Source organism: Haemorhous mexicanus, chromosome 7, assembly GCF_027477595.1.
Source record: "Haemorhous mexicanus isolate bHaeMex1 chromosome 7, bHaeMex1.pri, whole genome shotgun sequence".
Classification (NCBI taxonomy): Eukaryota; Metazoa; Chordata; class Aves; order Passeriformes; family Fringillidae; genus Haemorhous; species Haemorhous mexicanus.
The window spans coordinates 14,481,415-14,496,523 of record NC_082347.1 but is presented as its reverse complement, the minus strand read 5'-3'; the positions used below and the strand labels follow the sequence as shown (position 1 = coordinate 14,496,523).

The following is a 15,109-nucleotide window of genomic DNA, read 5'->3' as shown; positions in this document are numbered from 1 at the left end:
AATATTCTTCAGGCCCACTAAAATTCCAAGGCTGGCTCCCTGATCTCAGATGGAGGATCACAGCACAGCAACAACTCTCCATCCACTCTCCTCATATTTCCATGATGCTTCTTGCACATCAGTTTGAGTTTAGCAGTAAGAAAAAGGTGGTGCTGCATTTGTGTATCCCACTGGAGATGCACAAAGAGCCCTGCTACAGTGAGCTACAGCCAGGTCTCTACCTCAAAGATGCTATGACTGAATGAAGAGAGAAATCAAATGTCTGCTTCAGGTCACAAGGGCCCTATGAGCACACAGTACAGAACAACAAATGCAAGAAGCCACAGAGGCAACAGCTATTTTCTGGCTTTTTCACTCCTATGTTTAGAGATTTCTAGGAGGTGTTGAACCTGTACTTTGCAGAAATCAAATTCCTTTACTCTTTCTGAGCACTGCTATGAGACTGCATAAGAAAGGACATGTTTTTTCCTGACTGTAGAATCAGGAAAGGAAAAAATGTGTGCAAACAGCCTGATCAAGGTCACCTGGTCTAGAAACAGGAGTTCCTAAACAAGAAGTTTCACAAAGCAATAAACTACAGCGGAAAGAGGAAACAATTATATTTTTTTTAAAAGTAACTAATATTAAAAAAATATACTTAATAAGCAATAAACTCAACGCACTGTAGCAATGCAAGTTATGAATACAGATACATACTATGCTGTTCATTTCTGAAGAGTCGTAACTTCCACACGGATGGACACTTCCTATGGGTTCCAGCCCTTCTTCATCCCACATGTATGTGCCATCAGAGCTGTCAGATGGAGAAAGCTCAAAGGAGGAGCCAGCTCTGTAGTTCATCTCTGAAGAGATGACATTCTCAGTAGTGTGTTTTGTGCTTTCACTGTTGTCATCCACTGCTTAAAGAGAACAGCATCAGTTAAGATTACAAAAACAATCCAATATTCAAACAATAAACATTAAAATGCCTCTTACTGGTGTGCTAACTTTGCTGGAGCTGTCCTGCAGCAGAAACACTGAAAGCTTTCTATAGTATTATTCCCTCATCCCAGAAGGGGGAAAAGCTCAAGCTGGTTTGGTAGCTACAAGCAAAGAATCTTCCAATGTACATCTTTGCTAACCTTTTAGACTGCCCTACTTCACCCACTGTGGAAGCTACCTTCTAGAAATCTGCGTCTCTTTAACATATTAGAAGGTGGGTCCAAAAATATATCCTTTGGATCTAGTCTTTCAATTGCAACATCTCTCAAACAAGATTTTATCATGAGAAGCCCATCAACGATTTGAAAATGTGACTTTGAAAAGCATCTTCTTGTGTCTTCAACTCATTTTTAAAGAATATGCATCAGAAAAAAACAAAAAAGACCCAGTAACAATCCTGCTTATAACTGAACTAATTCAATTACACATCCTACACTTATTTCCACTACTTAGAAGCAGTTACAGCTGTTATCTACCTACAGAGGTAGAGAGAGCACGAGGTGAAATTTTCTTAAAATATCATCAACCCAGAAAATGAATGGCATAGCAAGGATATGAGGAATCCCACAACCACAACACAAATGTGTTTAAAGGAGGTCACCTCCATTTTTATCACAAAGAACTCTTCAAAGTAATGCTTGGGAAAAAACTATAATGCAGAAAAGGCACAAGCAAACACATGTCAGCATAGAGCAGCTCCATTCTGAAACAAATCATAAGCAATGGGTAATTCCATTAAATAACTTAATTATCATTACAGAATTTTGATTTAGCATGTAAAATTTCACACAGAACATAAAAAAGGTATTTACCAGACACATTTATATCAAGCCAGTCGTCAGCATTACAGTGAGATCCTCCACCTCCCTTGAGAGAGGTGAAGGGCTCAATGGACGTTCTGCTCCCATGCTCTAATTCCTGAAGGCAGCTCTCCTTCTGCTGGATTAGTACAGTTCTGTTTGCCTCTTCTATATCTATGAAATCGTCACTGAAGTCTTCACTCAAATCATTTTTCTCAGAAGATGACAAAGAAGATATTGATATTTCATCTCCATCATCGCTCATACACATCACTTTTGACCCATGTTTTCCCAGACTTTCATGCAGGGCCTCCGCAGGTTCTGTTCTTTGAGCCCTGCTCTCCAGAATGCTGTTTTTATCAACGGCTCTGTTGATGTTTGCTGAAACCTCCGCGCTCTCCACCAGGCGCGTATCCGGAGCCGCGCTTTTGCTGCCATCCACAACGGCGTTCCCAGCAAAGCGCTGCCTGGTAGGCTTCAGCAGAGAAGGCCGACTTAATCTGTATCCATAGGAAGGTGCTGACCCAGATCCATTTGACAGTGGGGGTTTCTTGGAACAGGGAGCTGACACAGCCGAGTACGGTCTGGTAAATCCATACTTCAGCGGCTCGTTTCCATTGGGTACATCCAACTGACACGCGTTTCTTGACAGCAGAGCAGACCTCTGAGACATCCTGGCAGAGAGATTTTGACTATGATAAGGCCTTGTAAGATCCACAGCTTTATTAAAGGAATGTGACCTGGTTAGAGATGCAGTGGGAAGGAAAGAATTCTGAATGGAATGTGAAAAACTTTGTGATCTTACCATTTTGTCACAGGAAAAAGCCTTGCTGGCATTGTCTGTAGACTGTGCCAGGCTTTCTCCTGAACTTGTCCTTGTGGCACAAGAATTAGCTCTGGGCCTCTGCAAACCTACCACCGGCCGATTTCCATAAAATCCATTTAAATTTGATCTTGGAGCATTGAGTCCAGAGTATGTCCTTCCTGACAGGGTACCTTTGGTGAATTTAGCTGAACTAGAGAGTCCAGGTATAGACTTTGGATTTAATTCCTCAGTAGAAGATACAAACATATTGGTTTGCTTTGCTGCTTTTGATACAACTGAAGCATTACTGTTCAAACCCACCCTGAGCTCATCATTGCCCAATGCTCCTTGAGATTGAGAGTACTTCTCAGAATCGATTAATTTTTCATTAGAGTTGCGTCTGGCATTGGCCTCTCTCCCATTCTGATCATTAAGCTGATATTTATTTGATTTTTTCCAGTTGAAAGCAAAGGAAGACATTCCAACAGTGCCATTGTGCTTGCTGAAATTTTTGCCACCGTTACTCCCTGCTAAGTTCACGGCCGTCCCGTTTGGCATCGGTTGCAAAACAGCCCCTAAAGTTTTCGTTCCATATTTCGGTAGCCTGGAAACCAAGGATGTCCTGTTTTGATTTTTTTCTTCCATGAGCTATTGGGTACATTGGTCCTTAAAGGGTACTTGAATCTAAGAAAGAAGAATTAAACAACATTAAACCTGTATCAACCATACATTTAACACAGTTTTCTATACATTTGCAGCTATTTGCTTCCAAGATTTCTGTGCCTAACTCCACCATGCTGATAAAGAGCAACCCAGACACATTTTGTGAACTCCAGAGTTCCAGCATTTATCTGGCAATAATATGTTCTTCAGATGACAGCTCCTTCTCCCAACTTTCATTCTCCACATAAACCATATTTTTTTGTTTTCCTTTTGTAATCTATAAAATAAACTTGAGAAGAGGTTGGATGATTTTTTGTTGGATTTTTTTAACCCATTCTCAGCAACAATCTGAACTTTCAACTGTTACAATTATTAAGTGATAAACTTATGATTTAGTATTTTTTAAAAAGCCACAAATATGACACGGTAAAAGCCTGTAAAAAACTATAATGTAAAATCTGACTAAAGGCTAATTTTTTAAGATTGTTTTCCCTTTCCCCAGTGCCTAAAATTCAGGAAATAATCACTCATCATGCATCGCATCACAACATTTTTTCTTCCCAGACCTTATGGATCTCCCCAAATCAAGATTCACATTCCTAGTAATTGTTTTCTCTTTGTATGGAGACTGTAGTCTATTTTGGAAATCATCTTGTTCACACATAAACCTGAAGTACAGTGCAACAGTTGCATAAGGTCAGTGTTAGTAAGCGATTCTAAAGTTCTACTTATTCACAGTCCACAGAATATATTGTGTAACCACAGCGTTACCCTAAAGTGAATCACTCCCCAATCTGCAAGACTCATTAAGAAACACTTAATTTCTTAGTGACACAGTTGAAGATAAAATCAAAGATAAGATCGAAGTGGCATTAAATTCATGCAAACTGAAATACCCTGAGGATTTCTCAGTGAATAGGATGCCCCAGAGCAGTATTTCTGGAAGCAGATCTACATTACAAAGTTAGAAAGAGAAAGGCACTGCAGACAGGGCATTTAGGGGCTCCTAACTTGTTAAAACACCAGAATCCACATTCTGCAACTGGTGCGTGCATTTCCATTTTGAAATACACAAATCCTGACTTTTCAAAGGCTCAGCGAGCTCTTGCACACTAGAGACACTGCCCTCACCTAGGTGTGCAAAGGAGGACACAAGTATTTCCCCCTGGGACAACCAAAACACTTTATTCACATGTATGACACCTGCCTGTATGCGGATTGAAGGGTCTAATGTCAGACTTCTTGCCTACCTGCATACCTTGCACAGGAAAATAATATAATCAGGCTTTAATAGCAACATCAAAGATCTTTACTTCATGTCAACTACATACAATAAAGTACACCTTTTTTTTTAATAACTCCATGAATAAAAAATGGCCTTTAATATGCTGATGAATTCATTCCCAGCAAGCATCATAGTGCAGATCCCTCAGAAGATAACCTAACTCTAAAGAAAAGGCAAGTCTTGTGAAGAAATCTTCCAAATTGAAAAAGTTAAATTAGAAAGCTGCTAATTTAACTTGCATGCTTTATGGATAATTCCCTTTTCACATCTGTCTACCATCTCTTAGGTGACTGCAAAATTTAAATGAGGCCATTTAATTAGATTACTTTAATCCTCCACCAAGTGCTGCAAATTAAACTTGAAAAGGAGACCTTTCAGTTCTCTAGGAAGGGCTCTTGCTCATTTTTCCTTGATTAGGCAAAGACAACACATTATCTTCAACAAAACCATACTGATAGCCCAGAACACTTCAGATAATTAAATTAAAAAACAAACAATACACCTCTTTATTTTATTAGCTACATAACTGTAACTACTCTGCCACCTCCTCAAGTCCAAGTATCATTTGCTTCATTGAAACACAATGTCATCAAAAAAACCACTAAAACTTAATAGCATAGTGTCTGGTGTTTTCCAGAAAATGAGGAATTTTCTTATAAAGTTCTCTAAAACTTCCTTAATCTTTAGCTATGTTTACTAGGAAAGATTACACCAGCCTCACAATTAAACTCCCTTATCAAGCAGCACTGTTACCAGTTAGAGTATGATTTCTGCATCCCAGAAGATTCAAGTTCAATACAATTTAAATTGCAGCCTACTGTACTATAAAGAAATTCAAAGTATTTTTAGACTTAAGTAATCTATGGATTTTTTAAAAACTGACATTTGGGCAAACAAGTTTTATATTCTTTGCCTTGGGAAATACATTAAGTAGTGCACACAAGCCTAATCAGGAATTAAGCTAATTATAAAGAGCCTAGCCTTACATAATGATCCAGGGAAAAGGAGTTAAAATCCACAGACCCCCTCTGAAGTATAATCTGAATTAACTGAAAAGCTGCTACATCCTTACCTTCAAGGATATTCAAGATCCTGGTGATAAGCAAAAGGATACTAATTCTCACCCTCCTTGGTACTTCCTCTATAGGATTATTTACACCTCAATAAAATCCTGCACTCTTAGTTTCAACTGGCAAGCACAACATTCGCTGTAATTTCATTCACAGTTTGTTTCAGCACCACCAGAAGGCAGTTTCCTATACATTAGCTTCTCAGCAAAGTCCAGCTTTGCATCTGAGACACTGCCCTACAGAAGAAGACAGCTCAAAGATGCATACATTTGAAAGCTTAAGCACCTTAAAATCCCTAGGATCCCTGCCACCAGGAAGATAACAGCATTTTCCAGTTCCAGATTCCTGAATAGGACTGAATTTCCCTCCTCTTGTCACAGCGGAGTGGAATACCCAGCTGAGGGAGGGAACACATGTGACAGACTGGTGACAGGCCAGAGCAATTCCCCTCTGCAGTCCTATTGCCATGGCAGCAGTTTCAGACCTATGTTTCACTCACAGAAATTTAAGTGTATGTGTACTTCAGCTGGGTCCTATGCACAGCTTATAAAACCACCTCTTACACCTCTGGGTTATTAAAAATGCATTATATCAGTTACGTGAAAAGAGCTTATTTCCACCAATGTAGGGAGGTACTGAATGTCATCAGGGAAAAGTCTGGGAGGTCCCTGCAACAGGAACAGCAAAAGCCTTCCTTAGCACTCACTTAAGGACATTGCAAGATGGGCAGCATGACTGCAAGTCAACTTTCAGCTTTAAGAGGACCATAGGAGCCTAATAGAATGGAAGAAACTGGCAAGAGATCCAGCTGGCAAACACCTGCTCTGAGCATGACAAGCCCTGGGGAATTCAAGATCATGAATCCTGAGGAAATCATGCATGCTGTATGAATTAAAATGAATTAGAATGCAACCAGAAATTCTGATGGCTTCAAGACTGAACTTGGAGTATTTACAACCTTTTGTGTTTACTCTGCACAGAGTGGTTTCAGTTCAGTCCAAAGTGCCACCTTCATTCCAAGATCCAGTAAGATTTATCAGCTCTGCAGTAAAATCCTCCAAGCCTGCCTTCCTTCTCCTGTCTTCCATTTCTCCAAAACACCTGTTCTTGACTCAATTCTCAATGCTTTATAAAGGCATCCCTGAATTTCAGCCACTCTCCCATTCCCATGTCCAAATTACGGTGATTAACATCAGTTTCTCTGACACTGCTTTCAGAAGTTACCATAGCTAGGAAGTATAGCAAGAAATTCCAAGACAGGGAGGGCTTCTTGTTCTATTTCTCTGAAATTACCTTGCTTTTCTGTGTCCCAAATTGTGAGATTCTGTTTTCAGTTCTCAAGACAGCTTAGAGATGCACCCTTTTCTGTTTTTCCTCCCTCATACTAACGAGGTTCTACCCACTTTGAAGGGCTGATCTAGCCAACACCAAACAACCAGTTATCCAAACTGCTCTTGGGCTCAATTTACTGTCCAAATACACTAGGGTCAAAAAACAGGAGCAGAATATGATAATGAATAAAGGGAGAAGGAAGCAAGAAATACATCATAAAGAGACTGGAGCTCCAGTATTTCTAACATTGAGCAATATCTTTGGTCAATACAGCAGAAAATGTGACATCCCTTGTCAACTCTAAAAGCATTCTTGCTATTCATCAGAATTCTTTATGTTTGATAAGGCAAAAGGACATAAGCACTTACTGGAGAAAAAGAAATAGGGAAATGCAGCTCTGTTTTGTAGAAGAAAGCTACCACAATACTTCCAGAATCAAAAACTCGCTCTGCATCCCTCAGGGCCACACTGTCAGCTCACTGTGCCATTAATGCTGTTTACAGGAACATCAGGCACCTCAAGGAAGCAAAAAAGGGCTAAGTGTTACTGAACAGACAAGGATACTTTGTAATTATTGCCCACTTGTGCTTTTCATATTAGTCAAACAGAAACCATGAAATTTGGAGTATCCAAATTTTTACATCAAACCTAACCAAAACAGTGAAACAAAACAGGGTATAAGTTATCATAAGTCCTTTGAAGTTTTATTGAAAAAGTCATGCAAATTTTAACTACAAGATAAACTTTTGCTAAAAACCTGTTTCTCAAACAAGTAAGTTGCACTGATTTTTGGCATTCTTACACAACTAACAAGGTGGAAGGCAGTCAAGGTCCAGATGTTTAGCCAGCTGCAGCAAGGAACAGCTGCAACACAAAGAAGATGGAAGAGGATACCTGAGGGTACAGACAAATTACTCCCAGTAAAAGAGACTATCAGGGTCTGTGAACAAGAAGAAAGCCTTGACAGTGCAATTTCAAGTTCCTCTTAAGTGTTAATGCAGGTTATTATGGTTTGCTGATAAATGAGACATGAAGGGCAATGACAGTTACTCTTTCCTGCCTTAGTGCTGACAGCCTAACTGCTGTCAGGGACAGGCCAGCTAGAAATTGGAATAAAGCATTGGAGATGCACAACTTCTCTCTGAACCTGCTCATCATCTGATGCATCCTCTTGCAGGAAGTCATCAGTTCCTTTCTTCAGCAGACCTTGTTCAACCTGGACGAGCAATGTCATGCCTGTACCTGCAGCTATAAACACCAGGCAGCCCTTGCATAACCTACTCCAAAACACAAGACCAGAGCACAGTGGCTTTCACTGGCATCCAAGGAACACAAGGCCCAGATGATAACAGCATGGCATTAGGTGTGCTGACCCCAAGAATGCTGCAAGAGGTGGGAGGGATATATTGCCATATATCAGAAAATGATCATAATTATGGCCAATACATCTGGCTCCAGTGCCAGAAACACCCCAGCTAGAAGGAATTAAATTATGTGGATTACTTCACTCCTTATGTATGCAAGGAACAGCCTCCTGTGGACTGAACCAATGCAGGAGATTCAACCCCAGGGAGCAAGTCAAGCTTCTTCATCTGGGTTGCTTAATAGCTCTTAAATAGCAAAAGACGCAGATGTTTTCAACATCTTTGTTGAAGGAAAAAAAAAGCCTTTACTTGTTTATCTTTGTTGTTGCCAAATTTGCAGGGATAACAAACAGAAAGGGAAAAAACTGAAGTAAGAAAACACAGACACTGTCTGCCTGCCTTAGAGATCCAACGTCCTCCAACCTGAAGATAAAATCACACAGCTACAAAGAAGCCAAAACCTGTTAATCATTCACGAGCACCACCTCCCAAGCCCTTCCAAAAACAACCCCAAACAAATATACTGCGACTATAAAGCACAGTTATATCTAGGTTCCTATGCTGTCTTAATACTTCCCTGCATCTAGCAAGATTTCTGTCCTGGAAGATAAGCCATAATTGTGTATATGCTTGTGTGCAAGTACTTAGATTTTGGAAAGACTCTCCTCTTTCCCATCAGAGTCTCTTTTCCAAGGTTTCTCAAACATTTTTGGCATTCTTACATGACGAATAAGGCAGCAGGCAATCAGAAACCTGCCTTTCAAAAGAGTTTTAAAGGTGGCATCACCATCATAAAGCCAATTTAAAAGTTATGCTGTGGCTTAGATTGACTGAAAAATCCCAAACATCAATTGCAGTCTAGAATTGAAGCTTTCTACCAGTGAAATGTCAGATCCTGATCTCTCCTTAAAACATTTTGTGATTATGTCAGCATCAAAGCAACTGCTTTTGCTGATGGTATTAGTCCTTCAGCAACAGCATTTCACATGGGTAATTTATTCTGTCTTGTAAGAACAAATCCAGAAAGAATGCATCTGTCTCAAAAGCAATGTCCTACTGCAAACCAGTAGGAATTACCTACTACTCTCTAGCAAATATTTCACTTAAGAACAGAGGAATAACCTTTTTTTCCTCAGCACTACCCACTGTTACCTAGTGATTCAACACACTATTCCCATCTCTAACTCTTCTAGCAAAGATTTACTCCACCATTTATTCAGTAACAAACTCTAAGAGCTGGTTACCAGTTACTGTTTTCTACTTCTTACATACAATCATGTCAGCTGGAGCAGGATTTTCTTGTTGATAAGAACAGGCAGGCTGAAAGCCAAGTGAAACTTGGTATACAGCTAATTATAACTGGAAATACCCCTTTTTAGACTGCCATGTTGTCCATCCTACTCCTCTGGTTTGTTTATTCAACTGATTCATGTTCTCCATGTAAAAACACTGAGCTGTCTTGTGCTCGAAGCCTCTCACACTGGTACTAACAAATTTTTCAATATATATTTTGTAATAATTAAATAATGACTAATAACAGAAACAATACTTCCTGTCTGAACTGCTGCTTAACAGTTTTTCTATGTGGGTATCTCAAGATCAAGAATTTCCAATGGGTTTAAATATTCAATGAGGCTGAGCTTTCAACCAGTATGTAAGTTGGTTTTTTTCCCCCTCCAGCCACATACACTCATTCTTTCTTTTTCTCCTGCTGCCTGAGTAAGAATTCTAGTTATAGGTTAAGCTGAATGGCAAGCAGAGATAATTGGAAGAGGCTGCATGTAATTCATAGACTCACTGGCACTGGGATATCTTCAATAAGCCTGAAGAGGTTCACACGTGATAATTGAGCAAGATTAGACAAGATGAAGCAGAAAGAAGATAGAAAGAAATAGTTTTGATATTTTCTTTCCTACATACTGCAATGCTATTTCAGCATAGTTCTGTTTTTCACAGAAGATCATGATCTTGAGACAAGAACATATCAGCACATTGCAACGTATCTAAAAAAATCATATTGTTAAGTCAGCCACTGCTGGATTAAAAAAAATACTAGAAAAAGGACTGACAGAGAAAATCCTTAACACTGCTATCATGAAAGATAGACAGTGAATCCTGCATAAGCTGGAAATATTATATAAATCATGGAAATTCACTGTGTGTGGATCATGGCCAGTTTCAAACTGGCCAAACTTCAATGCCCAGTTTGATTCTCCGTATAGTTCCTCCAGTCAATTCTATTTTAGAGGTAAGGAACACAAAAATCCCATTAACTCCTGTGGTTGCCTTAAAATAAAAATGCATCAGGGAAGGGATGATTAGGGCAAAGACAGAATGTGACTTCCTCAACCTTCAACTGTTCTCAATTCATAGAATTTCTTAGATTTGATGCAGTTTGTTCAGGAACCCTCCACAGATCTCTTGTCCACTATTTCATGTAACCTGCCCTTGAGCCCCCAAACCTTCTGCACCCTTGACTGCCTTAAGCAAGGAGCTCCAGAGCCCCAGTAAAAATTCTTTTAAGGTTATTTCATTGTCTTGCATAGATTGCCAAGGAAACTACTAAAACTGCTTCTAAAACACCTACATGGCCAGAAGAGGCAATGTATCAGTACCTGATACTTGCTCTCCTTGCTACCAAACACACCTGTTTGTTTCACATTTATGTGTTTTCCTGAAGATACTGTATTATTTGAAGTTTGACTTCTCCTTAACATCCACCCTTCATCAAAAAAAACGCAGCCACACACCTGTGTATTACAGCTTTCAGCTGAAACTTGCTTATTTGTAAAACACATCTTCAAAATATCATTTTCTTGCTATTGAGTTTCATTTCATTAGTGCTGGACTCAATACAGCTTCTGTCTACAATTCCCCTGATATAAATCAGTTTCCAGTCTCAAAACCAGCCTCCGTGAAAATGCCTGAGTACCAAACAACTTTGCAAGTTTCCCACAGCATAACAAATACCAAGATGTTTTTGACAACAGACTGGGAGCCTCCAGGATTTTAATGTGTGTTTTGTGTTTTCCTTCCAGATTTCTGATACACCAACAGCTATACCGGAATGTACTTCTCAAGGTCAGCTTCCTACAACGTGGAAGACACAGATATTTGTTATGTCCTCAGAGGTTTGAAACAGAAGGTGAAAAAAAAAAAAAAAACCAAACAGATTCTCAGAGAAACTGAGACGTAACTTCAGTTAGGAGTGACAGTTTGTCACAGGATCAGTTTCAGAGCTAGTCATCTATGTTGTGTTTTATTCAAATTTACAGGAAGGCAATACATATTGCTTGTTTTGCTTAATCAGAGCTCAATGGAGCCATAGTAAAGCTTTCCATATCCAAATTACAATTTCAGAAAGCTTCCATGATTAAAAGATTTACACAGAGATTTATTTTTTCTGTTTTCAACTCTGTTTACTGATGGATAAGGCTATGCAGGCTGACAGATTGTGCTCCTCCCCTCAAGTCTCCTGCTACTAACAGCAGCAGCCTGGGCCTTGCCAAGTTTCTACCTATGCAAGATTGTCTTACTGAGATGAAGGTTACTCAAAAGCCACAGCAACCCTCAACTCATCAAAAATATAAATCCACATGACTAGGTAATAATTTTAACATATAAGATCAGAAAAAAAATAGCATTTAAGTAAAGCCAATTTTTAAAACAACTGACAAAAAGAGTGTGAATGGAATTATCAACTAAATCCACGTTGTAATGATAAACTCTGCATCCATCTAGAAAAGATTTTTGAATCTCCAGCTTAAAGTAGGCATATTATTGAGTCAAGAGAAGTTGGGACATTCAGTTCTCCCTGGATGCCTCCCTTGTGCTGTGTGTGTCACAAGCCATCTGGGCTGATTAGCCTAAAAGCACAGAATTTCTTAGGCTTCAGGGAATAATTGCAGAAATTATGTACAATTTAAGGGTTATTCCTGATCCATAAGTTGTTCAGCCACCTCATCAAAGTAAATCCTTATCAGCCATTTCCTCTGGCTAAGAAGCCAAGCCTCCTTGCAGTGAGGACATTGCCAGCAGTGCCACTACCTCCTCAATAAAGGCCATGAAAATGCTCTCTGCAGAGCAGGATCTCAGCTCAGCACAGACTAAGTGCTCATGAAAACCCAACAATCTGCAGTGAATCAGGGATTTTAGCAAGAACTTGCCACACCAGCTCCCCATGTGACCAGAGATAAGCAAAACCCCCACCCTGAGGAGACTTTCTTCAATTCCCATAGGATATTGTCAGCAGAACTGCCCCAGCTGAATCCTCCTTTTAGAACAGAGAATGACTACTGAGCAAAGTCCAGAACTCTGCAAATCCAGCTACTTTTGATTAAGGAGGAAACAACATTCTCAGAATATCTTCCAAAATGCACCTACCTGGTAGCAGTTTAAGAGTGAGCTGGGGTGTGTGTCCAAGAGCTGGGAAGAAATGCAAAGACCTTTCCTGACCAGCCAAACTTCAAATTTGAGATAACTATTTAATGCTCTTGGGATTTTGCTGTAACATACATGTGTGCAGGTATCCAGAGATTTACATAATCTGTTTTTATTGCTCCAATTGAAACACAATACAGGATTTTCAACCTAATTATCAAAAGCACCATTAGTATTTTGATCTCCTTAGCATCCCTGTGGCACGGGACTTAACCCGGCCTGAAAGCTTCTAATTAAGAAGATGGTGCTGCTGTTTACAGTGAATAGTGGCTGAAAGAGAACACTACAACCACTGTTGATATATTTTATCATATTACTTTCTGCAATCTTATATTCCTTCATCTCCTTTCCATTTTGAGAGATCCACACTTTCTAAGGATGCCAGGCAAGCAATGTTCATCTCAAGACTGATGGCATGATGGTTTTTTATCTAAAGAGCCTGCGCCAACATTTCCTACTAACTGGTTTATTCCAAATAACCAATCCCTCTTAAAAGATGATCAGGTCCAAAAGTAATGGATTTTACTACAATGAGCTTTTACAGGAACAGTTCCATTAAACAGGATTACTCATTAGTATAACAATACATTAAATGAGATCATTATGTTAATTGAGGCTATTTCTACCCTTTCAACAGCTTTACAGTTAAAAGACAATACTGGGCAGTTTTTGGAACCCAAGCATTGATACTTTTATAATGAAAAATACTATCCATGGGCAGAAATTAAACCTCAACTTCAAAAACAACTTTTCTGCTCTAAGTTCTATATTGACATAGATCCTTGGTTGACATTTAGGTTACTCATGTCCCATTTGTTAGGCCATTACCTCTTCAGCTTGGAGGCATGTAATTCAAAATGGGCCCACAGAATTTAGAGGCATGTGATCATTACAAATACAATAAAAAGTCTTGTCACTTTAATTCATTATCAGCAAACAATGTAAATATTTACTGCCTCAGGCTAACACAAGAGTTTTGTATATTTCTCCAGAAGAGAGTGAAGTGGCTCTCAATTATAAAAATTTAACAAAACAAAAACTTAGATTCAACTTCATTTCACTTTTAACACCTTCATATCAAAAAATTCTATTCTGTTCCAAATCAAGGCTCAAAGTCCGCAGACACCAAGAACAAACCTGCTGTAGACATGAAGCTCTAACCCTGCAAGATGCACCTGAAAAGTGCTTTACATCTTTACACAGCATACCAGATGGAGTACCAGATCGACAATCCTTACCTTAATTTGATGTCTGGCCTGGACACTAACGCTCTGCTAGAGCATAAAGTTCCCATGCAGTTTTGCTTTCTTAAACTGAAGATAAACAGCTCGACCTCCTCCAGCTCAAAGTTAAAGGCTGAGGTTGCCTACGTTTCATTGTGTGCCAAAGTACATTTGACAGAACACGAAGTGAACAGCAGGCTCTGAGTGACGAAAGCAAAGTCTCAGTGTCATTAAAGCGAAATCACTACAACGTACAGAACATCCCCTTGGTATAAATCTCAACAGATCATTGCTAAAGCAGAAATGCCACCATTTTAATTCTTTTGACCGTCACTATTTTTTTTTAAACTGTTATCTTTGAACACACACTGGGTGCTTTTTCTTCTTCCCCTTTTCGGAGATTAAAATCCCCGAGATACGAAACCTCACGCTACAAGACCTCTGCGGCCGGGGAGCTCGCAGCAGCTGTTCCCAAGGCACCTGCAGGTGCGTCTCCCCGCACACCGAATTACAGGACGCGCCAAGCACCGCAGAGCCGGCACCGGGGCGCTCCCGGCGCCGGGCCCGCCGTGCCCGTCTGCCCCCGAGCCCGGGCACGGCGGGCGGCTCCCCCGTGACATTCAGCCGGCCCGGAGCTGAGCGCTGAGGCCGCCCCGCCCGCCCGGTCCCGGCCTCCCGCGGCCCGCGCGGCCCCCGCTGCCGCAGCATCCCCGGCCGAGCCGCGACCCCCGCCCCGGCGCAGGGCGGCGGCGCTGGGAGGAGGACAGCGGCCGCTCCCCGCCGGCACAGAGCCCCCGATGAGGGCGCGGGGATGAAGGCGCGGCCGCCCCGCACTCACCGCCGGACGGCCGGGCCGCGTCGCCTCCCGGGGCAGGCCCGCTCCGCGCCCTCGGGTCCCGCCGGCCGGCCCGGCCCGCGCAGGGAGGGGCGGAGGGCGGGAACACGCAGCCGCCCCGCGCCCCACCGCCCGCCCTGACGTCAGCGCGGCCGGCCCGCCCTGCCCATGGCGGCGGCGCGGCCGGGAGGCATCGCCCGGTGTCCCTCATCGCCCCCACCGCCCCTCAGCCGTGCCCCGGGAGCCACCGGGCCCCTGGCCCTGCACGGCCGCTGCAGCTCGGCCGGGTGATGCTGCCGCCGGGCGGGCAA

General features: G+C 41.3%; 1 protein-coding gene across 6 annotated transcripts in view; it reads right to left on the bottom strand.

Annotated features, from left to right (window-relative positions):
- Positions 1-14,889, bottom strand: part of CCSER2 (coiled-coil serine rich protein 2) — a 62,210-nt gene extending 47,321 nt beyond the window's left edge. For 2 of the 6 annotated variants that reach the window (XM_059851165.1, XM_059851168.1), the window contains exons 1-4: positions 14,802-14,879; positions 13,979-14,163; positions 1,794-3,270; positions 697-899 (exon numbers count right to left, since the gene is read on the bottom strand). In XM_059851165.1, coding sequence (XP_059707148.1) covers positions 697-899; positions 1,794-3,231 — 1,641 coding nt within the window. In that variant the 5' untranslated portion in view covers positions 3,232-3,270; positions 13,979-14,163; positions 14,802-14,879. Of the gene's footprint in view, positions 1-696; positions 900-1,793; positions 3,271-13,978; positions 14,164-14,801 lie in introns of those variants that run through there. The other 4 variants (XM_059851167.1, XM_059851172.1, XM_059851166.1 and 1 more) reach the window with 3 other exon arrangements.
- Between the last annotated feature and the right edge of the window lie 220 nt (positions 14,890-15,109).